General features: G+C 41.9%; 2 protein-coding genes across 6 annotated transcripts in view; one reads left to right on the top strand and one right to left on the bottom strand.

The window, feature by feature from the left end:
- ZFYVE9 (zinc finger FYVE-type containing 9) overlaps nucleotides 1–16,107 on the top strand; it is a 59,686-nt gene extending 43,579 nt beyond the window's left edge. For all 3 annotated transcript variants that reach the window (XM_080603272.1, XM_080603270.1, XM_080603271.1), the window contains 9 exons: nucleotides 2,198–2,422; nucleotides 4,911–4,993; nucleotides 5,725–5,829; nucleotides 8,268–8,418; nucleotides 9,880–9,960; nucleotides 11,298–11,460; nucleotides 12,269–12,374; nucleotides 12,624–12,800; nucleotides 13,572–16,107. In XM_080603272.1, coding sequence (XP_080459398.1) covers nucleotides 2,198–2,422; nucleotides 4,911–4,993; nucleotides 5,725–5,829; nucleotides 8,268–8,418; nucleotides 9,880–9,960; nucleotides 11,298–11,460; nucleotides 12,269–12,374; nucleotides 12,624–12,800; nucleotides 13,572–13,733 — 1,253 coding nt within the window. In that variant the 3' untranslated portion in view covers nucleotides 13,734–16,107. The remainder of the gene's footprint in view (nucleotides 1–2,197; nucleotides 2,423–4,910; nucleotides 4,994–5,724; nucleotides 5,830–8,267; nucleotides 8,419–9,879; nucleotides 9,961–11,297; nucleotides 11,461–12,268; nucleotides 12,375–12,623; nucleotides 12,801–13,571) is intronic.
- Nucleotides 16,108–17,079: 972 nt separating this feature from the next.
- CC2D1B (coiled-coil and C2 domain containing 1B) overlaps nucleotides 17,080–25,718 on the bottom strand; it is a 31,028-nt gene continuing 22,389 nt past the window's right edge. For all 3 annotated transcript variants that reach the window (XM_080603284.1, XM_080603285.1, XM_080603283.1), the window contains exons 19-25: nucleotides 25,466–25,539; nucleotides 24,721–24,779; nucleotides 23,611–23,662; nucleotides 22,343–22,442; nucleotides 18,927–19,017; nucleotides 18,234–18,365; nucleotides 17,080–17,248 (exon numbers count right to left, since the gene is read on the bottom strand). In XM_080603284.1, coding sequence (XP_080459410.1) covers nucleotides 18,246–18,365; nucleotides 18,927–19,017; nucleotides 22,343–22,442; nucleotides 23,611–23,662; nucleotides 24,721–24,779; nucleotides 25,466–25,539 — 496 coding nt within the window. In that variant the 3' untranslated portion in view covers nucleotides 17,080–17,248; nucleotides 18,234–18,245. The remainder of the gene's footprint in view (nucleotides 17,249–18,233; nucleotides 18,366–18,926; nucleotides 19,018–22,342; nucleotides 22,443–23,610; nucleotides 23,663–24,720; nucleotides 24,780–25,465; nucleotides 25,540–25,718) is intronic.

The following is a 25,718-nucleotide window of genomic DNA, read 5'->3' as shown; positions in this document are numbered from 1 at the left end:
GGAGCAGTGCTTCTCAGCAGCTGACAATGTCTGATGTAGCTCTGTTAGTCACGTTAATCCCTCAGGTTAACGAATGGCTATTTTACACCAGGTATGCTCAGCTGAGCATCACAGAAATTGTAACCACTGTAAGAGTTCTGGAATCTGGCCCAGGTTGATGGTGTCAGCTCTGGCTTGTGTCTATCTGTAAAACTAAAAAGTCAACTTCTCAGAATAGCAGCAAGCTATGAATGAGCCCGAGCCTGCCATGGGGTGCCTGCGCAGCCGAAGCCTGTTGCCCTTTACCAGAGAACTGAAGAGCTTTGTTTGTGCAGCACCTTGTGGGCACAACAACAACAACAACAAAGACAGCTTCAGCAAGGTGCCCAGGAATAGCTGTACTGCTCTCATGCCAGGACTGGCTTTGGGAGTGTTGCTGTGACTTGGGACTTTCACAGGGCATTCGTGTAAGGGACGGTCTTGAAAGGACTCATTGGTTAATTTTTCCTTTGCTGGCCAAAACTGCACATACTGTATTTATTTTACTGCATCTGTAAATGTCTTTATATGATTTTTAGGGTGTTTTGCAGTATAAAAATTGAGAAGGCTTTACTTAACGATCATTTTGTGTTACTGAGGATGTCATAGTTGCATTTCTGTGACATGTTTTTACTTAAGACCTAGTGTTTGTGTGTCAGTTTGTCTTAGCATGTTGGTGTCTAAGAGGGAGAAAGACTCCAGTTTCTGTGTCTAGTTGATGTGCATGTTGAAGAAGGGGGACAGCATTTCTTCCTTCTCTGCCTTCCCTTCCTTTGTATTTTCTGAGTTCAGATACAAATGCCCCATTATGAGGTGGTGGGGAAAAAGAGTAGACACTGCTACTTAGCAGCCCCTCTGTCTGCAGGCTGTTCTGCTCATTATTTGCATGCTGTCGTTGTCATTTGATAAAAGGAATTACACTGTGGTTCTTTGCTCTGATGTTAAATGCTGCACTGGCTGCTATAATAATCTAATCAACTTTCAGATTTATTCAGCCATTCCAGCATAAACATTTTTGGAAATTAAGGGCATCAAAGAATAAGAATTAGAGTAAAAATTAGTGGTGTTTCTCCCCTGTGTCTGTCTCAGTTGCGTTTTACATAAAGTATACTAATTAAGCAAATACTCTTTCGTGTAGTTCTTAAAATGACCTATATCTTCAATATGACTGAGCAGGCACCCCAGTGGTTTGCCTAAATGAGAGGACAACCAGTGGGCATTAATCATTTGACCAGGTGCGCACCGCCTTTAATCACAGCTGGGTCTAAAAGTTGGGTTCAGTCATCAGCAGCTTCTGCAGTGGAAATCTCTTGAGTGCCTGGGAGGTGCTGAACACAGGCTTCCAGTGAGCTTCTGTAGTGCCAGGGGGAGGCTGCAGGCAGCAGTACTGGCCTGAGCTACCCTTCCTCTTCCTGGCTATCCCTGGGATGCACCATCCCCTCCATTTCACCTCCTTGACTGCTTGAAACATGCTCAAGACATGTCTCCCTCCCTGCTCATTCCCCATGCTCCACCTGTTATTTTTTAACTGAAATTAATTCACTGAATCATTTTTGCCAGCCATGAAGAAGTTGTCAGATCATGGCAACCTCAGTTCTCAGTCTGCTTTACCCCTTGAGCTACATATTGGTTACAAAATAAATTGTATGCTCCATTCCAAGACAACATGTGTGTCAAGGTACTGCTGTTTTCCTTGGAAAATGAGTAGGCATCGTACGTATTTTGGAATGTATTGCTTTATATGTGTGTGCAACTGGAAAGAAGGAGAAAAAAGGAGAGGTGGTGGGTTTGTGATTGTATGTACTGTCCTGGTAACGCTTGCAGGCATGGCTCAGCCAGGCAGGTGCAGAAAATAAGCTGTTTGTGCACGTTCCTACAAATCTGACTTCCTACCAGTAATAGTCAGTGAGTATCTGTTATCACCAAAGGGGGATCAAGCAGCGATACCATAGCTTTGGTGGCTCTAGTCTACAAGTTATTTCATAACAGGTGGCACAGTTTTTTCCAAAGGGGACCCGAGTTCCTGTCTGCAGCAAATCATTGCTTCTTGTGTTAGTGGTAGGCATTAATGCTTCAGGAAGCAAAGTGAGTTTAATGATTCTTTTTCTCGTGAAAAACTCTTTAAATTTTTGATGTAACTCTCGATCTAGTGATGTAATATGAGTATTTTTGTTCACAGGTAATGTTGTGGGCAACCTGGGACACTCCTTTTTCAGCCAGAGCTTTCTTGGAAGCAAAGAACACGGAGGGTTCTTGTACGTTGCAGCTACGTATCAGTCCCTGCAGGACCTGGTGCTCCCAACCCCACCCTACTTGTTTGGCATCCTCATTCAGAAGTGGGAGACGCCCTGGGCTAAAGTGTTCCCCATTCGGCTGATGTTGAGACTTGGAGCTGAATACAGACGTAAGTAACATGCATTCTTTTGGCTGCAATTATTTCTGCAGAAGAATGCGTTCTGATTTAGAGCACACACACCCAGCCCTAAATTGTTACCTACCAAAGTCACGTGAGCTTAAACGGGCAAGTAAAAATTGTTGTTGTTGGTGTTTCATACCCAGATTGCATCCAGCTAATAGCACAGCAGTCCTGAGGTCTTGATATGACCTATGGCTTTTTTACAGCTGTGAGAGTTGATCAGTGAGTGAGCTTTTCATGGAGACAAATCCAGTTTGGAGTAATTGCTTGTCTTTCACTTGGTGACCTGAAATAGGGTAATGTGGAGAACAAGTCTGATTTAGTTGGTGTGGTTAGGACAAATGAGAGCCTTTGAGATGTTAGGTTCTTTCCATGCTGAAATGGAAGTGTGTTTGCTTTTAGGTTTGTAAAACCATGCTCGTTGTTCTGAGAACAACAATATGTATGTGGGGGCAACTGATGTGGCAATTTGTTAGGAAAATTCTGTTGCAACTAATAAAAATTAAGGTGGAGAGAGTGTTTCAGCTAATTAAAATCTTAGCAGCTAGCATGGAATTAGCATTAAGTTATGATAAAATCTTTTTCAAAAGACACTGTCCATCACTGGAGCAGAGATTACTGGAAGTCTGTCCACCATGATGGGCCAAAAATTTGCTGTCCTGCTCATCTGCTGCTTTAATTGGCACGTCTTGTAAATCTGAATTCCTGTGTCGTCATTAATGTTTTTTCACATGCGCTTATCAATATTTCCATAAATTTAACAAACGAAAATTTAGAATATGTCCTACATTAATTTTTAAATGTAACTTGTGACGTGTAGGGAAAGCTGTTTGGGAATTTTCATAAAATAAAATGTTATTGGAAGGGAAAAAGGAAATCTTCAAGGCTTCCTTTCTGAGGACGAGGAATGTAGATTAAACTTGTCCAAACAAACATTAGTGTTAAAGGTGTGTACGTTTTTGTGTGCATCCGTGAGGTTTTTAAGTATTGTATTTATTCCCATCAGCATTTAGAAAAACAAACAAAGATGCTCGTATTTTGGTTGTGACATCTGTTTTTTGGCTGTGACATCTGTTTCTGAGCACAGAAATAAATGTTCTGATACTCACAGGCAGAAGTGCCTGCTCTGGGTTTAATGGGAAGCTGGGGTTTGAGTTGCTTCTATAGCTTCTATAGGGTTGGATTTGGGCATATTCACTTGTCCTGTGCTGCAGATCACTTCTTCAGTCCCCTCCAGGTAAGGGCTGCATTTGTGTCCCAGGTTTCCTTGGGTACATCCTTTTTGCTGGTGGAATTTGTCAGATTTCTGCCACCTGTCCAATTCTGTTGGATGTGCAGCAGATGAGTTGCAGGAGTCACGCTGGGTTGCTAGATAGCCAGAAAATGGCTGCTGAGCATCTGCAGATCAACCATACAGCTCAAAGGCAGGGATTGCAGTGTGTCTGGGATGGAGCTGAGCTGCTGTACGCAGCCGGGGTGGCAGACACAGGAAATTCAGCACCTCTTGGTGCATCAGGACACAGTGCCTGAGCTGGTCAGCTGCACAGTGCGTGTGTAGGAGCTGTGATACTTTCCAGATGCCGCATCAGTGTGCAGAAGCTGGTGTTCGTTTCTATATGGAAATCCTGATGATTTAATTCCAACTGCTGAGCTTTTGCAGCCCCTTCTGACTGCAGTGGGAACTATGAAGATGTATGGCAGTTTGGAAAATCGGGCTGGGTGGTTGCCTGAGCATAGTTTAGGAACCTTCCTTCAAATATGCGTTTAGAAGACCTTGGCGTTACATATTACTGTGTGAGTCATGTTTCAAGCTCTGTTAGGGCTTCTGCTGCAACATAGTGTAATGTAGCCATATCCATACGCTACACGAGGAATTGCATCAGAGGTGTGTTACAGGTATGGTCAAGTCAGCCAAGGAATGCAGGTATTCTGCATTGTTGACATACTGTAAATGTCCTTTTAATTCAGTTTTACATACTCCTGTAGAGAATTTGCCACATTCATATGAAATTATGAAAACAGAACATGAAATCATCTCAATATGGTTACTTGAATGTAATATGTCAGCAACGGAAACTAAAGGCTTAGGATGCTATGGTGGAGAGTGGCATGACGGTCATAAAAAAGGGAGAAGATGTTTCTAAGAAGTATTTTGAAAAAGGTATTCAGAAAGGCCATCTTTGCAATCAGGGTCCAGATCATGAGGTTCAGTCTTGCAGCATGGCACTTAGAAGCTTTCCATGTAATTGTTCTTACCGCTTCTAGTGTGGTGGGCAAGGAGCCATGACCTGTGTGAGGTGCGTTATGATGTTACACCCTTCTTCTCTTTAGCTTTTTAAACTCTGGCCTTCTTTCCAATCTCGTCTTTTGCTGCTGCTTGCCACGTTCAAGTGAGGAGCTTGTATTTGAGTCTGTTTTTTGCAGAATCTCAGTATGCAAAGTTGAATTTGACTTTTTCTGTTTTATTTTATCCTAGTTTATCCATGCCCACTTTTTAGTGTCAGATTTCGTAAGCCTTTGTTTGGAGAGACTGGACATACGATTATGAACCTTCTTGCAGTAAGTGCTGAGACTCAGTTTGTACGTTCCATCGGTGTGCATGGTCATGTGGGGAGAACTGGACTCCTGTTGCATGTAGTAGCTGGCATGCTTAAAAGGTGATGAGAGGAGGTAGTGGGCATTTGGGTGAATTGCCTGCTGTTGCTGGTATTGGACTTTAGATTTTGACAGCAGGTGAATTGTAAAAAGGTTCCCTAAACACCCCAAACCTGGCGACCTGAGAATGTTTGGATCTGGAAATAAGTGCAACAGTTGCTCTGCTTCCTTCCTCACAAGTGCTAGGTCATCACAGTGTTTAGTCACAGCTCTCTGCTGTGCAGAGCTTCAGCTGAAGTGAACTTATCAGCTCTTCCTACTTCGCTAATATTTTCCATATAGAAAATTCTCTTGGATGCATGACCTAATCTCAGTGCTAGAAAAAAAACTAATAATGCTGTCCAGTAATGTAACAGAACACAGAGAACAAATTTCCTTGTATTCAATGCTGGAGAACGTTAATTTTGATGTAAGAAAATCAGTGAAATGACTAACGGGCACAATGATGGTTTTTCATCTGTGTACTTTGATTCTGTAGGTTACAAGCTGGGACGTTTCCCTCCCTCCCTGCTTTTCAAGACACTGATGATAATTATTTTAATGAGCTAACTGTTGGCCATTAGGAAAGTTATGAAACCTACAGTGTTAATTACGATCATCATGCCTAACTTTTAAAAACTTGTTTTAATTACCAGGACTTCAGAAATTACCAGTACACGCTGCCTGTGGTCCAAGGTTTAGTGGTTGACATGGAAGTCAGAAAAACCAGCATCAAAATTCCCAGCAACAGATACAATGAGGTAACGCTTAAAAGAAATATATTTATTTACAGTTTCTTTGTGGTTGGAGGACCTGAGATCTAAAGAAATTTTATTCTCTTCACTACCACTGGGGAAAACTGCCTCAAACTCAGACGATAAATGCATGATGCACACACTTTTTTGAGAGCAAGTGATGGTGGCTCCACAGGAAAAATGCAATTCGGTTTAGTGTTAATAAGGCAGGAGAGATGATTTCTTTTTTCCTTTAGGCTTTTTAATTGTTTACATATAAAGTGTAATTGTAAAGAGTAGAAAATATTAGAGGATTGCAAATACCATTTTGATTTGAGCAAGTTGACAAATTTTACACTTGAGGTAAACTCGGAGGAAAAAGTGCATTAACTTTTCTCATCTATGTTGTGTGTGCATACTTGCAGCATTTATTCATATTTGTTAGATTGCTGTATGTAAAATCTCTCTCTGCATCTAAATGCTATACTTGATTTCTAGTCTGAGAAAATCAGTTTCTTCAGGATTTAGTGCTGTTGAGAAAGCTGAGTGACAGAATATTTGAACAATAATGACAGAAGGCAATGGAGAGGATGATTAATTTTGTGGTCTGTCTGAACAGGAGGGGGTAAATGTGGTATTTTGAAACCAATCAGAAGTCGGAACAAGAGCAAAGCTCCTGGGCAAAATGGTATTTTTAAAAGCTCTTGTAGTATCAGAGCAGAATACAGCTTTATCACATCAGGAAATTTCCCTGCAAGAAGCATTTGAGTAAACTCATATTAAAAATGGTTTTATGGAAATTTAAAAAGAGGAAACTGATGAAGCAAGAAAATAAAGGTTCTGTTAAAGGGTGTATTAATTCTTGATGCTGAAAATGGAGAAGGTCAGTAAAGTTTGCATGCATTAGATATGTGTTCGCACATCATGGTTTCGGCTGGGATAGAGTTAATTTTCTTCTTAGTGGCTGGTATGGTGCTGTGCTTTGGATTTAGGATGAAAATAATGCTGATAACACAATGATGTTGTAGTTATTGCAGAGCGGTGAGTAGAACAACCGCACACAAGCTGCAGTTCAGCAAGTGTTAGTTGTGCCTGATGTTTACAAGAGCGTTAGCATCAGCCCTGTATTAGATGTTGCACTAGGCTGGACTCCAAGAAAATTCCTGTGTTATGCAGCATAGCAAAACCATCGTGCTTGGGTTCTCTTTCCAATGTGAAGTGAGGACTCAGCTTTTTAAAAGGAGAAAGTGTTATTTATTTAGCACTATTGCCTGCAATCCAGTTGAAAGGTTGAATTGCTAGAGATTTTTCATCCGAGTGTAGTTTGAATTAAGCTGGATTAAGCCACCAGACCTTTACTTTTTCCCCCAAGTAAAGCAATATTTAATTAGGACAGTGTCACTCAAACTGTCTTGAAAGTGAAAAACTCATTTTAAATCTATTGCATGCATTAAATGGGGAGAATTCAGACTGCAATTAACAGATTAAATATTAATCTCTAGTTTTTCTATTAAATACATAGGTTTTTCTTCAAAATTATTTTAGTTTTCTGCAACTTCTAGTGATGCTCAGTTGCCTGTCTGAAACTATTTAGTCCCTCAGGAAAGATGACTGTCCTTTTTTAATGAGTTGCCTTGTTACTAAATACAGTTGCCATGTCCAATTGTTTCTCGTTATGCTAAAAGCAGCTGCTGGACTCCATAAAGATGGCTGCTGTCGAGCTAAAATCTTGTTTCTGGAGCATGACATGATAAACTAGATAATGAAATACGCTGCTGTCTGATGCAAAATCTTAATTAAGTTTCCTCCCCAAACATTACACCTGTGCACATTTGTCAATAGTGAGCATCAACTAATGTTTCTGACACTGTAATTAAGGTTTTATGTTAGACTGAGGAAGATAAATGTGTTGTGTGTAGCGTGCGTGCTCTCAGCTACAGAAAGCAGAGGATAGGAGTCTGAGCGCTGTTCAGAGATGTCAGCATTTTCCTTCTCTGCAGGGTTTTCACTGCGAGAGATGTAACTTAATTAGCCTTTTTTTTTTCCTTTAAGCAAGTATATAATTTTTGGTTTTGAAACAAATTCCAGAGATAGGTGACTCCGTCAGTTTTCATTTAAGATCTAAAATCTCATAGTCTAAGGCTACATGAAGAGAGAAGAAAATGAAAGAAGCTGTTGTGTTTTTTACAATAGCTAGAGAAAGCAGCTTTTGCAACCTGTAGGTCAGCTGTCCTTCGTACCAGTTATCTTAATTACATGAAAGGTGACACTTGAAAGCATCTAGATGATATAAGACCTGAACCCTCTTTTCAAAAGCAGTTTATGGTTCTAAGTGCTTAAGTCTGTCCAGCACAGGACTATGAGCACTCCTGAGACTCTTTGTCTGATTAAACTGTTCCAAGAGTCACCCCTTTATGGTATTGCTCGACAAACATGGTAAAAATGGTAAACCTTTTTGTTTGCAGATGATGAAAGCCATGAACAAATCCAACGAGCATGTTCTAGCAGGGGGAGCGTGCTTCAATGAGAAAGCAGACTCGCATCTGGTGTGTGTTCAGAACGATGACGGGAATTACCAGACACAGGCCATCAGCATCCATAATCAGCCGAGGAAGGGTGAGGACAGGGTTCACGAGGAGGCTGTTCCCTCACGGTGCTCTGCATGACTTCTCTCTTGCCATTCTTCTTAGGCCATTACAGCTTGTGGCTTTGTGAACCTGGCAGGGTTGGTTTGTCTGTATTTCACTGTTTCTGCTAGAGGTTCAGATAAAATAATTGTGACTACTGGCATTCCTAAATGGGCAGCTTTGTGAGTTAGATGTGCAACACAAGGGATAGCACTGTGTTGCTCTGTCTGCTCTTTGCTGCCTCAGTGCTTTATTCCCCTTGCAGAATCCATGATCTCAGGTGTCAAGGGGCACGCTATGCCATTTGTGTCCTGTGTACAGTCCACATCACACTTCCTTGATCAGCAGTGCTGTTCTGAATTTGTCCGAGAGGTGTGCTGGCAGCTCCGTAGATCCAGCAGACATAAAATAAAGCCCCGAACAGCTTGCTCCCTTGTAAATACGGTAATGCTGCTTGCACAATGCGGCTTAGGACATGCGGTGCTCCAGAGGTCGCAGTGCTGTAACTGGCTGAGGCAACACCTCGACATGAATAGCGAGAGCAGCTTTTGGCATTGTTGGAGCCTGGAGGTGGGGCTGGGGATGCCTGTGCTCTACCTATATAATACTGTCAAAGGAGGAAGATGAGGTTTAGTGGGAGGAAAAGGTGGATAGGAATAACCAACAGCAGCAGCTTTTTAACAGTGCATCTTCAAGAAACTCCTTGTGTTCACCTCAGTTAGACCATCTAATTTCCAGGCTTTATGCTTGTTACACTAGGCTGAAACGATGCAGCAGCAGTGTTATGAGAATGTCAATGCTGGGGTTTGGGGGAAAATTTCTGACATTTATGCTATCTCCAAATGAGAACAAACAAGACAGAGAATGGCTTTTGTTTGGCAAGCACCCCCATATCCAGGCAGTATTCTGGCATGGGGCGTCCCTCAGGGCTGGTAGTCTTACCTGCGTTCTGCTTGTTTTACATATGGGATGAGCAGAGGGATTTCCAGCACGTATTTCATGATGCTCAGTGATCATTTAAGAGAATCTTATTTTAAATCAGCTGGCTTTGAGCTGTAGTCTTTCCAGGGGGTTGGTGTTACAGTGGGATCCATAGGCAGCTCACGCACAGTCTTTGCCAGCTGTGTGAGAACTTCTAGAGGTGAATTATGTAATTGGTTATCCTAAATTAATAGTCTGAAACTGAGAGGCATTTGTGGGGAGAGGGAGTCACAAAACATGAACATTTATTAAGGCTGACAGAACTACTGTCCAGTTTAGAAAATAACTGGATGATTTGCCTTTCCATATCCAAGTGTGTAACGTGTCATAGTCGTGTAATTCTGAGCAGCATTTGTTCTGATTTAGATTAATTGCCTCTCTGGATGATAGAGCTGTGATGCCTGATTCTCGTATGAGGCATTGTTTTGATGAAAGCCTCACTAAATCACTCCTGTTGTTGTTGTTGCAGTGACTGGTGCCAGCTTCTTTGTGTTCAGTGGAGCTTTAAAATCCTCTTCAGGCTACCTTGCCAAATCCAGTATAGTAGAAGGTAAGAACTGAGCTGCTTGCTGCAAGCCCGCTGCTTCCCCTCTACCACTGCTCAGCTCTGTAGTTATCAGGGCTCTGCTGTTACGCCTTGGGCATTTGAGTCATGCTGCTGCTTCAGCTTTATCTTACTTTTTAGTCCAGAAAACTGCTTCCTTTAATGAGGGGGAACTTACCCAGATGCACTAGGACAGGGGCACAAGAAAACAAGGGTAAAATATGAAATACCTGGCTTGTGATTGTGGTATCAGTGTACTGGTTTGGGCTGAATGAGGAAATTGTGAGCCTGAGAAATACGGAATGTGTAATCCAGAGACCGGGAGAGGAAGCCCCACTAAACTTACTGTGTTCCCTAATAGCTCTGCATTATGTAAGGTTATGAATGTGCATTTATATGTTACTATGTGATGCGATGAGAACAAGAAAAGTCAGGATTATTGTTCTGGTGCCTCTTGGTCTTGTTCACCTTTGTTACGTGTCACGTGACAGAAATAAATCATGACCATACACCAGACAGAAAGCTGCCACTGCTTGTTAGCCGAGCTACCTAACTTTGTGGTCTAAACTTGCAACAGTTGCGATGCTGCAAGCCAGGAGGGTTTTAAGCACGTTCCTTACAGCTTGTGAGTGAGGTATGCAAGGAGCCCACACATGCAGTTGTTAGCTCAGCTCCACTGACAAGCAGGAACTCCTTAAAACCGCACCAACTCGAGAGCTTGTAGCTAGGTGAGCGTATAGTTCATGGGCGAGCAGTCAGGGCTGCAGAGCAACACTGTGAACAGAAGTCAGTGTCTGTGGGTTATTAGACCACTCTGTGTCTGAATTGGCGGTTTAGTTCAAGATAGAGGTACAAGTGGATTCAGACAAGGAGTCTACATCGGGAAACTCTATCATTCCTAAATTATTGCTAATTTAGGCTGACCCAATCCAAATTCTGTATCTTTTGCCACTGTCAGGTAAGCATGGACTTCACAAAAACTGTCAGTGCTGGAGTGCTGCCTCCAGTGCCAACAGGGGTGGTATCTGAATGGAAGCAGTCGCATGTGGTTTCTGAGCATTACTTGGAGCAGGTGGCAGTTTTGGGGCAAACAAATGTGGCTGTTTGTAGAGCTGACTTTACCTGATAAATGGTCTTCATGTTTTATCCTTGTTTTCCCTAGTCAGCGCCCATCAGTGCTGCATGTTTTAGGGATCTGAGTTCAGAAATGGGCTTGCATAGTGTTAAAAGAGATTTTTTTAACTTTTCTGTTGCTCGTAAGAGGAAGGATGCTTTATTTTTTTTTTTATAGGGTCTGTTCATTGTGGCTTATCTTGGCTTATGAGGATTTTTTGGTTCTCTAGATGGAGTGATGGTCCAGATAACTGCTGAGAACATGGACTCTTTGAGGCAGGCCTTGAGAGAGATGAAAGACTTCACCATCACTTGTGGCAAAGTAGATGCTGAAGATCCTCAGGAACACGTTCACATTCAGTGGGTAGAAGATGATAAAAACTTTAGTAAGGGGTAAGCAGAGAAGCAATTGCTCAACATGTTTGACTGTATTTGTTTAAAACTTTAATTGCTCTTATAAGGTGCATGGGCCCTCAAATCAATAGGAATTACAAGCTTATGGCTCTGTTTTGAGTGACAAGGTGCAATTAATGAGAACAGAACTGAGACAGTAAAGCTTTGGGGCAACCATTTAAAAAGCTGTCAATGGTATGGATTCTTTTGCCATTGCTAATATCCAGTTACTGGAAACCACTAATCTGCCCCCAACACTCAGTGCCGAACCCTGTGTATTATGGTCACATTGCACTCTTGGTGCTTAGTTTGCATTAAGTAGTGCTGGAAGGAAAACTGCTGAACACAACAGCACGTTTCCTACTACCTTGGTAGTTCAGCCAAGAGAAAAGCCTGTATTGCAACTTAAGTGCTTATGGTGGTAAAGTGCTGTTGTGACGGGTACAGGCGTTAAGGAGTCATCAGTCATCATTATGAAGATTCAGGGCTCGCATCATCGGCACAACTAGCAGGGGTATTCGAGATCACTGGTTTTGGCACCCTGAGAGAAACCTTTGTTCGGGGACTTCTCTTCTGAGGCTAGTTTTGGTCTGTGCCCTGTTAAGCTGATGCGGCAAGTTGCTGTGCAGCAGTAGTTCAAACTGCAGAGCGCTGCAGTTATGACAATAACCTGCAGCAATCCTGTTGGGCTTTGGTGTACCAGAGGCACTGCTTTTTGATCTGTGACATACTTCTCCTTTGCAGTGTTCTCTGTTCAACTTGTATCTTCTGTTAAGTAGGAACTTACCACTTTCCCTCCCCTCTGCAGTGTTGTAAGCCCTATTGATGGCAAATCAATGGAGGCTATAACAAGCGTGAAGATATTCCACGGCTCGGAGTACAAGGCAAATGGAAAGGTCATTCGGTGGACAGAGGTAAGTCAGTCAAATTGAGCTGCAAGTAAACTGACACTTAGCATTTTGGGACCACAACACAACTGTTTAAATAGCTATTGTTTGAAAGATGTTTTGTTTGTTTTCCCTAAGGTGGCTTGTCTTCAGAGGCTTTTACTTGTTTTCCCTGAGAATCTCCTCAAGTCTTCTTTCATAAAAAGTTTAAATGGCATCTCAGTAACATTATTTTCGAGAAAATTTCAAATGTTGTGTCTTAATTCTTTCCTTAAGGTGTTCTTCCTGGAAAATGATGAGCAACATAATGGTCTGAGTGACCCAGCTGATCACAGCAGATTGACTGAAAACGTGGCAAAAGCTTTCTGCTTAGCTCTCTGTCCTCATCTTAAACTCTTAAAAGAAGACGGAATGACTAAGCTTGGGCTGCGTGTTACTCTCGACTCGGATCAAGTAAGTCTTGAATAGTTTAATAACTGGGGGGGGGGTGCTTTGTTTGTTTTTTCCCGCAAAAAGAGGGAAACCATTCTGTTGGTTAAAGTACCACCACTATCAGCTGCTAATCTAGGAGTGCTGTTTTTGGGCGTTTTGGGACGTCAGTTAAAATAGGAAAGCTACTGCATCACGTGAATAAGCAGCAAGGCCTGACCCCACCCCCCCCATGCCACTAGCAGCACCTGCTCATGGTCAGAGACCTGTGCACAGCCCAGCCCTCAGAGGCAGAGGCTTTCCACATGCTGCGAGAAGCCTCTAAGCTCGCCTTACCACCAGAAGTTAAAGATGGGAGCAGAATTAAATGTATTTTTGGGTGCGCATGAGATGTTGTGCCCAAGGACAGCCCTTCTTAGAAGATCATGTTCCATGGGATGCAGAGACAGATGGGAGGTCCCCTAAGAGTGCTCTACAGCACCTGATACAAGCAGAAAGAGGTCTCTTGGCAAGACAGCTGGCCTTGCCTGCGAGTGGAAGTGTTCTCAGCATTACCCTGCTTTTAAATACTGCATGACTGAATCTGATAGCGCAGAGTGTGGTTCTTGCTGAGCTGAAAGATCTGCTTTGGTAAAGCAGTGGGGGAAAGCTTAAAAGCTGTTTTTCTCTAGGCAGTCCTGGGGCAGCTAGAGCAGACCAAAACCAAGTGTAGAAGCTGCTTTAACAGTGGCTACATCGCGTTCAGCCTCGTATCCTAGTCTGTGCGAAACCCACCCGTGCTTTGTGTTTCTTCAGGTTGGTTATCAAGCTGGGAGTAACGGACAGCCGCTGCCCTCTCAGTACATGAATGACCTGGACAGTGCCTTAGTTCCAGTGATTCATGGAGGGGCCTGTCAGTTGAACGAGGGGCCAGTCATAATGGAGCTCATCTTTTATATTCTGGAAAACATCTCATAAGAGGACTTCATTTTCTGTTCAGACCTGTTCCAGCAGCAGTTGTATCTGAATCATTTGCACTTTAAAACTGGAAAATTAAGCTTTTGGTAACACTATTAAGGGGATTGGGGGGAGGGAGGTGGGAGGGACAGTTGTTCCATAATTCTAAATCTTCTATGCATTGTCAACAACCAGAGGATCAGGGCAGCTTCTATACTACAACATGGCTATGCTATCCTTGCAGCTAATACACTTCTGTTATTGTTTAGAAAAATGCTCATGTTTAAAGACTTACAGTCATGTACTCTAAATGCTCAAACGGGTGCAAAGATCACTGGGGCATAAATAAAAAGTGAAACTCCAATCTTGTACTGGTTGTAGATGGACAAGTAAGTAACAACAATCAAGACCTCCATTCTGACCTCATCATAATGCCGTGTTTGATTTTCTGTAGACATTAAAAAGTAACGTTTACATTATTTTGACCAGATTATTGGTTGAAATCTGTTTAGGGTAGCCCTTGAGAGATGTGGAAAAATTACTTAGCCATAACGACATTTGTATATGAGTCAAATGAGAAGGGCAGGCATCTCTCTGGAAGCGGTATTATGTAAACTGCAGCTTTGTGTGTGAAATAGGCTAGTTTACCTTTCCTCCCCACATTTACTATGAAAAAACTTGCCACCTTGGCAGACTTCTATAATTGCCTAGAACAGCTCTGCTATTCTCTACTTTGTTTACAAACCTGTATGAAGTTCAGATACCTGTCACAGGCAGAGAAAATATTAGCCCTAAAGTGCAGTTATTAATTCATTCCTTTTCCCCAGTAGGTCCTGCTTTTTAAAGAGAAGTAACACCCAGGGCAGCTTTAAGTCTCCTCCCTGCTGTATGCTGTAGTGTAATGCTAGTGTCATGTACTACAAGACAGCTTGCACTTCATATTAGCAGCACCACGTAATAGCTTACCTGTGATACAAGTATAGAGTGGCTGTTTTTGCATGTTTTGCTGAAAAAGGCTTTCTGGTCAGCTCTGAAAACTTGCACTTGGCCCAGTGCTCTTGGTCTCACCTGCGAGGGCATTAGTAAGGGAAGCAGCTGCTCACGCCTGCCACAACCTTGTGAAGCTGGACTTGAGACTTGGCCAGAAGAGGCATGGTTCCACAGTCTTAGTGAATTAAATTGTCTCCATGGAATGCTGCTAACTACTGGAAAAAAACTCAAAGCAGGTTTGTTGAGCCATGCAAAGCAGTTGCTGAGTCTCTCCCAAGAAGGAGGTGAGCAATCTCCCCTGCTGTCTATACAGAAAACTAATTTGGAAAGGAAGGGACTATCTAGGGTTAACACAGTTATCTCTGACCTTGCATTGGCCCTACTTGCAGTCGGCTCTGGTGGATGCAGCAGGGCGTACTTGGTTTCTGCTGTATGTGAGCCATACAGGTGTCCTTTCAAATATCACAGGAAGTGCAAGGCTACTGTGAGGCTGATGCTATGTTTTTTAGACACATACACAGCATTAGCTGGGCAAACAAAGAGGTAACTGTACACATAGCAATGTATTTTACATAAAGACAGCACAGAGTATGTACAGAATGCATTGGTGAATAAATGGCTACTGCTTTTAAAAAAAAAAATAACAAAGTCTTACAAATTTATAGCAAATTACAGCTGTCACCACCAAACATTTGGAGAAGAAAGGCCACGGTACTGGGGTCCAACTCCAGGAACAAAAGCTGGCCAGCAAGAGGTAGCACACTAGAACCACTCACCCTTTTACGCGTACACCCAAGTAAAACCTTACCTCTGGTGTTTGGGAAAAGGTGGCTTAACAGTTCATGATCAACAAACCTTAAGCTATTACCCAATCAATAAAAGCCTTCCTACGTATTCGTGCAGTGGAGCAGGACTAAGGTTACTGTCAAACTCCCTTCTGCACACTGCACCTGCACACTTTGGGACACAGCGCAGCACTACATGGTGTAGGCAAGATTCAGTATCTGGAAAAGAGTTCCATAAACTAAGGAGAAAAAAAATATTCCTTCTAGAGACTGCACTCCAGCTTTGCCACAGCAGCAGCTTCTCAGTTACCTTAGTTGCATTGTTATGCTTAATGATGCAGTAAAAGAGATGAAAAAAACTTTATCTTTTCTTCCTTTGCCCCAAATGTCATTTAAGTTTGGATTATGTTTGTGCAAAACACTATCAACTGGTGACTGACATGTTTGCTTCAACCATAGCCTTTTAAATGACCTTAATTACCATGTTGTTAAGAAATGAGTACTTGTTTTAGAAAAAATTGTACTTTTAAAATTCAGTTAGTTAACACTGCAAAAAACTGCATATTATATTTTTATTTTCAACATGTAGTTTTGTATATTAAATTTATTGAAATTAAAAACTAAATACTGTATTGTCTTCATCTGCTCAGGAAGACAGAGGCAGCGCTGCCTTACGTGTCTGGACTCCTTTCTGCCTACAGCCTCGTCCTACCTAAACAGCTGGCGCAGCAGCACCTCCACTCCCCAGTGCAGGCACATCCTCTCCTCTGAGATCAGTCCTTTCTGTTAGCTCACAGAGATTTACAAACAGAAACATATTTGGTACCATTTTTTGTATGCTGCTAATTAAAAGCATTCCTGAAGGTGGTTGTAATCCAGTTTTCTACACAATAATGAGTGGCTATTTTCCCATCACCTGGAAGAACTGCAAAAGGCTATTTTTGTAAAAAAAAATAATACAATGAACATCTGGGAAGCAGCAATCTAGCATACCTCTTTTTTTCTTTTTTAAATAAACCAACAAAGGAAAAATAAAAAGGATGAAGGCACAGTACCCACGCTGCACTAGAATAAGCAGTGCAGCAAGCATGGCAGACAACTGGTAGCCAGAATGAAAACGCGGATCTGCAAACACCTGCTGCTAAGACGTGTTGCATCCTTTTCTCCTGAAAGGCAGCATCCTGAGAAGTTAAACTTCTTGTTGCAGCAGCACACACCTAGGAGGGGGAGGGACACTGCTGCTAGATTTCTGCCTGAGCTCTCACTCCTCTATTTCAGGACACTGATACTGGGCAGGGGGTGGTGGGAACAAGAGGCCTTGACAAGAAAGCACACAAGGAAGTGGTAGCAAACTGTCTGCTGTACCGTGTTGGGTGCTCATACACATTTAAAAAAAAAAGTAATTAGTGAAGGTCTTACCTGTGAATCGACTGAAAAGGTTTTGCACTGTCTTGGGGAATTTTTTACGGGGCTAAACCTTTCACACACCACTATGCATAGTTAATGTAACATTCATCCTGGTGCTACGTTAGTAGTCCCACATTAAGGCAATTCTGTCTATTTTGTGTAGACAAAGAACAACACCCTGCAGCAGCAAATTTCCAGAGCCTTACATTTGCCTTAAGTTATTAATAAGCACTATGGCTGTTACCAAAATAGACATTAGGTTCAGTAGTGCATTCGTTTAACGTCTTTGGTGCTTGCAGCTAGCAGCATCTCCACACGCACGTCCGTCCCACACCTCTTAGCATTCTTGTGGATCTGGGAAAGAAAAAAGAAAACGCGATCACTTGACACAGTATTATCAGATGTTCCCAATTCAAGGTCATACGTGTAAAATACTGATGGGCGTTATCAATCGCTCAAAAGACAACCTAGCAGTAAGTACAGTAGCACATTAAACAGCAATTCTGCCACGTGTCTCCAATTTGTGTTCTAAGTCCTGGAGAAGTTAAATTATGTCGCTATATAATTAAAAGTGATTTTAAGACATGGATGACAACAGACAGAATTAGAGTCCACAGCTGGATTTCTGGGACTCATCTTTCAACAATTTTATGCAGAAAATCCCTTTAAAATCCTTTTTTTTTTAAGAAGTATTTTTGATAACTAAAAAGCAGAGCTAGAGAAAGGAACACAGGCTGGCAGAAAGAGGAAGCCGACCTCGTTTTCACCCTTTGAACACAGCCACGTTGGCAGCACACAGCTTTTCTTCTGTACTGGGTCAAAGCATGGTGGGCACCAGGCACAGTTCTTTAGATAGCCTATATTCAGCTCTAGATTCTCCCTCAAGGATCCAGAATAAAGTTGATTACCAATAGTTTCCCTCTCAGATGAAGCCAAGCATTCAGAACCTCATGGACCAAATGCCCTTCTCTAGCTTCTTGTAGGGGAAGAAAGCTCCTTGCTAACTATGAAAGGTTCCTTGTAAATAGTAAGGAGGGACAGAAAGCACCTTCCTTCCTCCAAAGGGCTTGTCAATCTTATTTTCTAAATATCCTTAATGAAGTTGATGCTCCCTGCATTTCAAGTGATTGAATAGCACCTCTGATATACAAACCAATAAGATGAAGATTCTGTAACTTCATTTCTGAAATTGTATCAGCTCACCACTACAACTATAAAGATGAATGGTATTAAAGCCATGTAATTAGGTCAACGTCAACAAAAGACATAATTTCACGCTGAGTTTATCTGTAGCCCTGTCAAGTTCTGGCCAGACCATCTTCAGACACTGTATTCATACCTCATGTAGGAACTAGTGTTCAAGGACCAGCCAGTTTTCTGTAATTGTTTGAAGATCCTGACCACTGAGGGGCTCCCTGAGTCTCACTTTTACCTCCAGTTTCCCTCCAGTGGGTTTTCTGCCATCAAAAATCTGAAAGAACCACAAAAAGAAGGGCAGTTAGCACACACACAAATAGTGATGTCAAACTACAGTGCCTCAGGCAACCACTGACTGTTCCTCTGTAACCAGAAGATGACAGTGATCACCTGCCGATGACTGCAGGGCTGGGAGGTGTTGCAGCCACGTGCTTCCCCAGATTCACAGTGCAGAATTCAGCAGGGCAGGCCCTCCACACCACCCGTGCAAAGCAGCTTTACCAGGGGCTGCGTTAGCTCTGCCTGCCCAGCACCGCGTGTCCTGCCCCCAAGTACAAACGGACTCCTCGGGCAGCCCAGAGGACACGAAGCACTGCAGCGCCCTAAGCAAGTCTGTGCTGCAGCCTGAGGGATTTCTTGAGGCTCGACTCCGTGATCTCCTGCTCGGTCCTATGGCAGCTCTCTACCCACTCTTGGCAGTCTTTGTTCAACCCTTTGATCTAACACAACATTTCTGGGGATCACCTGAATTCATGGTCCTAACAAAGAAAACCATCATTCTCCCTTCATGTTCAAACACTACTTACTAGTAGAATACCTCACCCAGAAAACCTACCTCGATGATCTCTCTAACTTCACATTCTGATTCCAGCTTGTCCAGTTTCAAGTGTGCTGTCCCCACCTGCTTGTCACTTCTGAAAAAGGACCTGTTTCAAAAAAATCTTCCTTAGTGGAAGGGCAAGGTTTTTCAGACCGTTAGGAGAAAGATGTCATCACTAGTTGTACAATCAACGCATCCAAGATGTTGTCAAGGCACGCTAACAGAACCATACAACCAGGGTGAAAAGGGCAAACCCTTAGTTAACTGGACTACAAGGGCAAGATACTGAAGCACTCATTTTCTAGTTATTCTCTTACAACCAAATTAGAGAGGAGAACAGTCAGGACAGACAGTCAAGCCCTAAACTAGCGCTCAGAGTGGCAGTGGCTTTCATCCCTGCACAAGGAGACGAGGAAAAATGGCTGAGCAGCCAGGACAAACAGCTGTCTTCTACAAAGGGCAGTACAACAGGCTGAAGAGTTTCCCAAGGAAGTTGCATTTCATCAAAATAAACATTTCACAGGCACGTGCTTGTTTTGGCAAACTGCTTATTAGGGAAAAGTTACATGAATCATTCTGTTTAATTTTGATAAATCAAAACACTCAATTTCAACAAGTGAGAGCATTTCATTTTGGCAATTGTTTTGATTCACCTTCACATTGGTAGTTCTAACACTACAGAACTGTAATTTCACAATTTCTCTTCTGCTGAAATTAAACACAGAACATTTTTATTTGTGAGGAAAAGAACCAGCTTTGGACTTTTCTCTGCTACAGCCACTTCCGTTTAACAGTTTTACCAACAAGACATCCATCTTTGATGCACTTCATTCATCGGAGCCCTGAGGATGGACATCACTGATATACATATATATTTTAATTTGTTGAAAGAATATGCACCACCTTCTTGAAAACTTCAACACCACCAGTAGTTCCTTTCTTCGCTTCCTGACCGATTCCGGACTTGAGAGGAAGTAAGAATTACTATCCAAAGACATCTGAGAATGACCAGGGGAGGTCACACCAAAGCTGTTTTTTGGTTTGCCCGTGTCTCTTTACTAGCAGAAGAATGAGAAAAAAGAGCGGGCAGCTCCAGCTCAGTTGCTCAGACTACTTATTTGTCAGTTTGTCCATCTCAGCAGAAATTGCCGTTATCAGAGAAAAACAACGCCGTAAGTACATCAAGGGCTGTATGTGATGCCTCCAAATATGACTCCTATTAATTTTGTTGACAGGAAGCCTTCCAAATAAGGCAGTATTCTCCATTAATAGAACAGTAGACTCGCAAAATCACTTAGAGAAGTGTAGAACTGGTTGGCTTACATGCTAGGATACTTTACTTCACACACACCTTAAAATGAAGGATTACATAACTGTACTGCAGCACGCTGGACGCTTTGTTAAGCTTAACACTTAAGAAGAGAGGTAGCAATTCTTCTAGCTGATTTTTTAGCATTTTTCCATTTTCTAATCCAAGAAGCAGTAACTACTGGTTCCTCCCTGATCAGTTCGAGGGAGTCTGAAGTGAAGAAGGATCTTGCTGTAGGCTATGGTTTCAGAAACAACTCCAGGGAAATCTCCTTTTATCTTCAGAAGATTTTAGTAGAAGACTAAGGAGAGACTTTTCCTTTGGAAAAAATACATTGCTGGGTTTTCACTTGAAAGTTTTCTAAACTGAAGATTAATATACATGACCAGAAAAAAAGTTCCCTTTGCTCACCGAGAGAAAATTCATGGGAGATGGACAAAGAGCTACCAGAGACCCTTAATCTCTAACATCCACGAGCATTTCTGTATTATTCTGGAGAAAGACCATGAGCTGACAGTCTTTTGAAAAGAGGCTGGATCACGTAATCCTCTCTTTCTCCACTGTTCCAGGGCTGCAGGTAAGCAGGCAAATCAACAGCAAGAGGCAAACAACATACGAAGACAGTAGGAATACTGCTGTGAAGGGGTGGCAGCTGGGCCTGTTTGGTATCTCGGGTGTCACATACCACGGCAGGAAGCATGCCCTGCACTTCTGTAAGCTGTTTTGCATAAACACAGTTTATAGGGGGACTGGCAGCCCCTTTCTGTCCTGAGAAGATGGCTAGGGGAGGTGATCAGAGCGTCTCTTCTTCTTTTCCTTCCCTGTTGCTATTTGCCATGGGGAACTGCCACCCCCAACTCCCATTCAGAAGTGTATATTTATTGTATATTCCCAAGCATGTATTTACCTTGTTAGATTCCTGTTCTAAGAACAACAAACCTCAGGAGCCAGAAGAGAAATCTCACATGGATCTTTTTGCTGATCTTCAGAAAGGCTTCAAAGGCCAATCTGGAGCTGGCACACAGTTTCATGAATCACTGGAGAATATTTCCCAATGGGTGAACTTAAGCCTGAGCTCAGAACCTAAGAACGTGCGCGGTTCCAGATGGTAAGAGCCTAGGATATGCCCCATGTGTGCAATGGTATGCAGAAAATAAGGGGAAAAAAGTGTTTACATTTGTTTAAAACATAACAGATCTGTGCAGAACAGGCAGGACCTCCGGCACTGAAATCCCGAACAACAGAGCAGAGGAGCAGTCAGGACTGACGGAGGAAGAAAGTTAGATAGTTTCAATGGAGATACAAATGAAGATCTGCAGTAAAAAAGTGGGACTTTACCTCATAAATTTAGAGACTTTAAAACCATCTCAGAGAAACTATGGATCATTTCTGCATGTCCCAACAGCAGAAACGAACAGCACAAAGAGCTGCCAAGACAGAAACAGGTTACCTAACATCTCATCCAAGTCACGGATCACAGCTAACAGTGGGATTAGTGAGTAGAGGTCATACAGATTTTGAACAAATCAGTAACGAGCCTAGACATAGGATGATTTCCCTCAGTGTTACCAACAGCTAACATCTATCTCATCCTATTGATCTGAGATGAGAGTAGTCTCTCCCTCTCAGAACAGTCTAACAGTTTGCTAGCAGCATTCAGTAGATACTTTAAGATCCTCAGAAAGTGATACTAGTTCTGCCATCTCTGTCATCTGCTTTACTGCCGTTAATATTTTGCTGTCACTTGAACTTCATTATTCTACAAAGTTATTCCATACAGCATTTACATCTTCTAGTTCAGATAATTAAAAACAAATTGGACAAGAATCAAACAACTTGATGCTGAATCATTACCTTCTTAGTCTCATCAATTTCTTTTAATGCACTAATCCTCAACTGATCTTCCACTTATGAACCAACTTACTTAACTTCTGCTTTTTCCCCCTAGGGGAAGATACAGAGATCAGGCGTATTTTGAAAGGAGTTCTCAGACACGAGAACGAGACAGCTTTTTATTGCCAAGTTAAAGATAAATCATACGCTTTTGCTTCGTAAATTCCAGATACAACCCTTTCCGACCCTTACAAAAGAAGCAATGAGGAGGAGCAAACTGAAAACTTACCCTTTATGAAATACTTCAAATTTAATTCCTTTGGATCGAATTGCTCGTCGGAAACCTCTGTGATTTCGGTTGATGTTTAGCTTGAACAACTGGTTGTATTCTACAGTCAAAATACAGACAAATGAAAGAAAGCTGTGAACGTCAAATTAAACTCAGTGTTCTATTACGTGCACATACTCAAACCTCTGTTTATCTGTTTGGTTCATTTAAGAAAGACACTTCACATCTGTATGAACCCCCTTCTCAGGGAGGTTGAGGTGACTGGGAAGGGGTGTTCTAACAACACAACTAGTGCTATTTTAACATCAGTTTCATTACTGAGCATAGCAAGAACTATGCAACAGGTTACCCTTTTATCAGAAGGTCTCACAACATCATACAACATTCAACACGTCTGCCGTGCTACCAGGAACGCTTATCCACTCGTCAGCCTGGGGGCTAAGACACTGAAACTACGCGGCTTCTCAATAAGTGCAGGTAAGTTATTGGAAGACATGTAATAAAACTCTCAGCACCTCATCAGGGCTTCAAGTTTTCCACTCTTAAGACTGTATATACATCTTTTGAGTTAAACTCAAAACTAGCAATTTGCATACTGATTTCAAAGTTGTTTTGATACTAGATGGCTGCTTGCTGCAAGAATGGAAAAAAATAATAGTTTAATAATAATAGTTTAGTAATAAACCAAACTCAAAGTGCAAGATGATTGTGTACGGTAAGTCTAATACTGGTATTTACTAAATACAAAGGGATAGTTTTCAAAAGGTACCAAGAAAGTATTTCAGTCTCAAGGCACACCGTCCTAACAAAAACAACCACCCTATTTCTACAGTGATGCTTTGTCAGATTTGGAAACACCAGCAGATCAGCAGAAATCATGACAGAACTGGCAATCTCACAGGACACAGAATCTGACTGAAAAGGCTCTGATCCCTGGACATTTTGAAATTAATAATTTAACTTATGTAATAAGGAAAATGTATTTATCTGGACCACCTCCCAACAGGGTTGGCAGCAACAGCTGGAACATGAGTGGTAACTTGGTCATTTCACTAATTCATGACACAATGGCTACCATCAGTTCTGGGATGAGGGTGAAGCAATGCTGTCACTGCTGGACTTCACCTTCTAACATGCCCATTGACAACAAACATGAAAAAAGGTGGTGGGAGGCCCTCCTGCCTGATTCAGAGTGTAAGACTGCCTGATCCTCTCCAGTAATTTCTAATGTATGTTGTTTTTTCCTTTGTCCCAGAAGAAGTACTAACCTGGACAATTGTTATTGTTAATTACAGGTGTTTTGCTCTTTTGAGGTTGCTCCTATTAAAAGAGACACAGGTTACATAAAAACATCAGATACTGTTTCAATACACAGAGTAGTAACTATTTTTATTACCAGCTCTTTTTTATACCTATACAAAAGACCTAAGGTTCAGAGGGGTATTGTCTAAATGATAAAAAGGATTCATGGTACACTGAAGACTAAAATATTTGGATTTCATGGCGGTTGCAAGTATAATGCTAGATAAAGAAAAAGACAAAACATTAAATACAAGTGCCCCAGATAAGCTGCATGGTCACATTCAATTCAATCCAATCACCATAAAGTTACTGACTGCTGCTAAGTCACACGACAAACTATGCACATTCTATGACACAGTAATTCTGTTGCTTCTGCATTAGTTGGAATAATAAGGAATTCATCACAAATCATCCAGGGAATTGCCCTACTATTATTTTGCCTGACAATCAATCTGTCACCAAAATAAATTAACTTTTAACCTAAAGCAGAGTACAAACTAAATCTCTGGAGACTGCACAAGGACAATGTGACCTAATTATTGCAGCTACTTTGTAAAACTGACTTGAGCTATGAAGGAGAAAGGTCGTGTAGAAATCTGGCTTTTTTTTCTTTTTTCTTTTTCTAATAACAAGAAAAACAGATTAAAATCAATTTTGTTGATTATTACTCATTTCCCCAGAAAATTACTCATACAGGCCAATTCTGTTTTCAGCCATCCTAATGGGGTGTGCTCTTCCACTGAAGTCCTATGTAACTCAAACACAAACATGATCTGGCCACGACCAATTTCCCACAGGTAACTGAACTTATCTTAGCGGAATTGCTGCAAAAATTATTAGTAGGTAAAAACCTAGGCTTTGGACTGTCACAGAGTTAAGTATTACAGAAAAAAAAAGTTAAGAAAAAAGAAGGTTCTGGTTTTGTTCTGTTTTTAAAATATACTGAAGCAGTATGCCTACAAGTGTTTTCTCCCTTTCCAAAAGAAAGCCTGCACTCCCTCCTAGAAGCCCTCACAAGCTAATACAATGGCAAGGGTCACAGACTGAGGAACAGAAGAGTCAGGACACACACTCACCGTGCTTGGGTAATGAAATTCAAACTTCACAAACGCATCTAAATCTTTTGGTGCCACACCTAAACGAGAGAAGAATCAGCCAATCCAAACAGCTAATACAAATATATTCACTGCATCTGTAATTTTGAGCAGGATTTTCAAAAGTGCCTGATTTTCCACAGGACTTGTGGCCTGTTACTTAACAGCAACTGAAATAAAAACCATCCATCAATCTGAAATCCATAGAAAGCTGGCATCCAAAAGAAAACATTCACTTTCTTAATGCTTTTGTTAGTCCTTAGACAATCTAATCTAGCATGGACTGTTTACAAGCCCCTCAAAAGAAGGAACTAGAAGCAGTGATGCTGACAAGAGTAACTCCTGTCTGCTGAGGGGTCAGTGCATAGAAGGATGGTGCAGCGTTACAGAAGGCTGTCAGAACAAAATACAAGATGCACATGAAATTTAAACCATGACCCAGCTGTAAGTGAACCCTTGACAAACGTAAAGTTCTTCCCTCTGTGCAGAAGGAAGAGATTCTCTTTATTCTTCTGTTGGTTTAGTTCGTTTGTTTTTAACACTGTTTAAAGGTCGGGCTTGTTTTGTGTTTTTGTTGTTTAAGCCTGAAACCGTGTTATTTTGTTTTAATGAGTGCCGGCTACACAGGTCTGATCCTCGAGTGGTCTTCAAGGTAGAAGATCACGTTCCTCACTACCTTCCCCTACATACTCAGGGAAGAAGACCCCACCACTTTGCACTTTCATACCTGGCGGAGCTGGTAGGTTTATCCCCCTGACAATAAGAAGGTGCATTTCTGTGCTGTTGAGTTCAGAAAATATCCTGTGAAAAAATAAAGACAAAAAAGTGCATTCACCCCAGCATCCCAACACCACCTGATCCGCTGCCAGACCAGGATGCCATTGATACTTGTCAGGACTTTTTCAATAGCACATTCCTACGCAGTTGATCTTCAGAACTTACAGAAGAGCAAGGAAAGAGCACAAACCAAGATAAAAAAC

The sequence above is a fragment of the Anser brachyrhynchus genome (assembly GCF_964034855.1).
Source record: "Anser brachyrhynchus genome assembly, chromosome: 8".
Classification (NCBI taxonomy): domain Eukaryota; kingdom Metazoa; phylum Chordata; class Aves; order Anseriformes; family Anatidae; genus Anser; species Anser brachyrhynchus.
The sequence above is the reverse complement of the archived record's forward strand: the minus strand, read 5'-3'. Positions and strand labels throughout refer to the sequence as shown.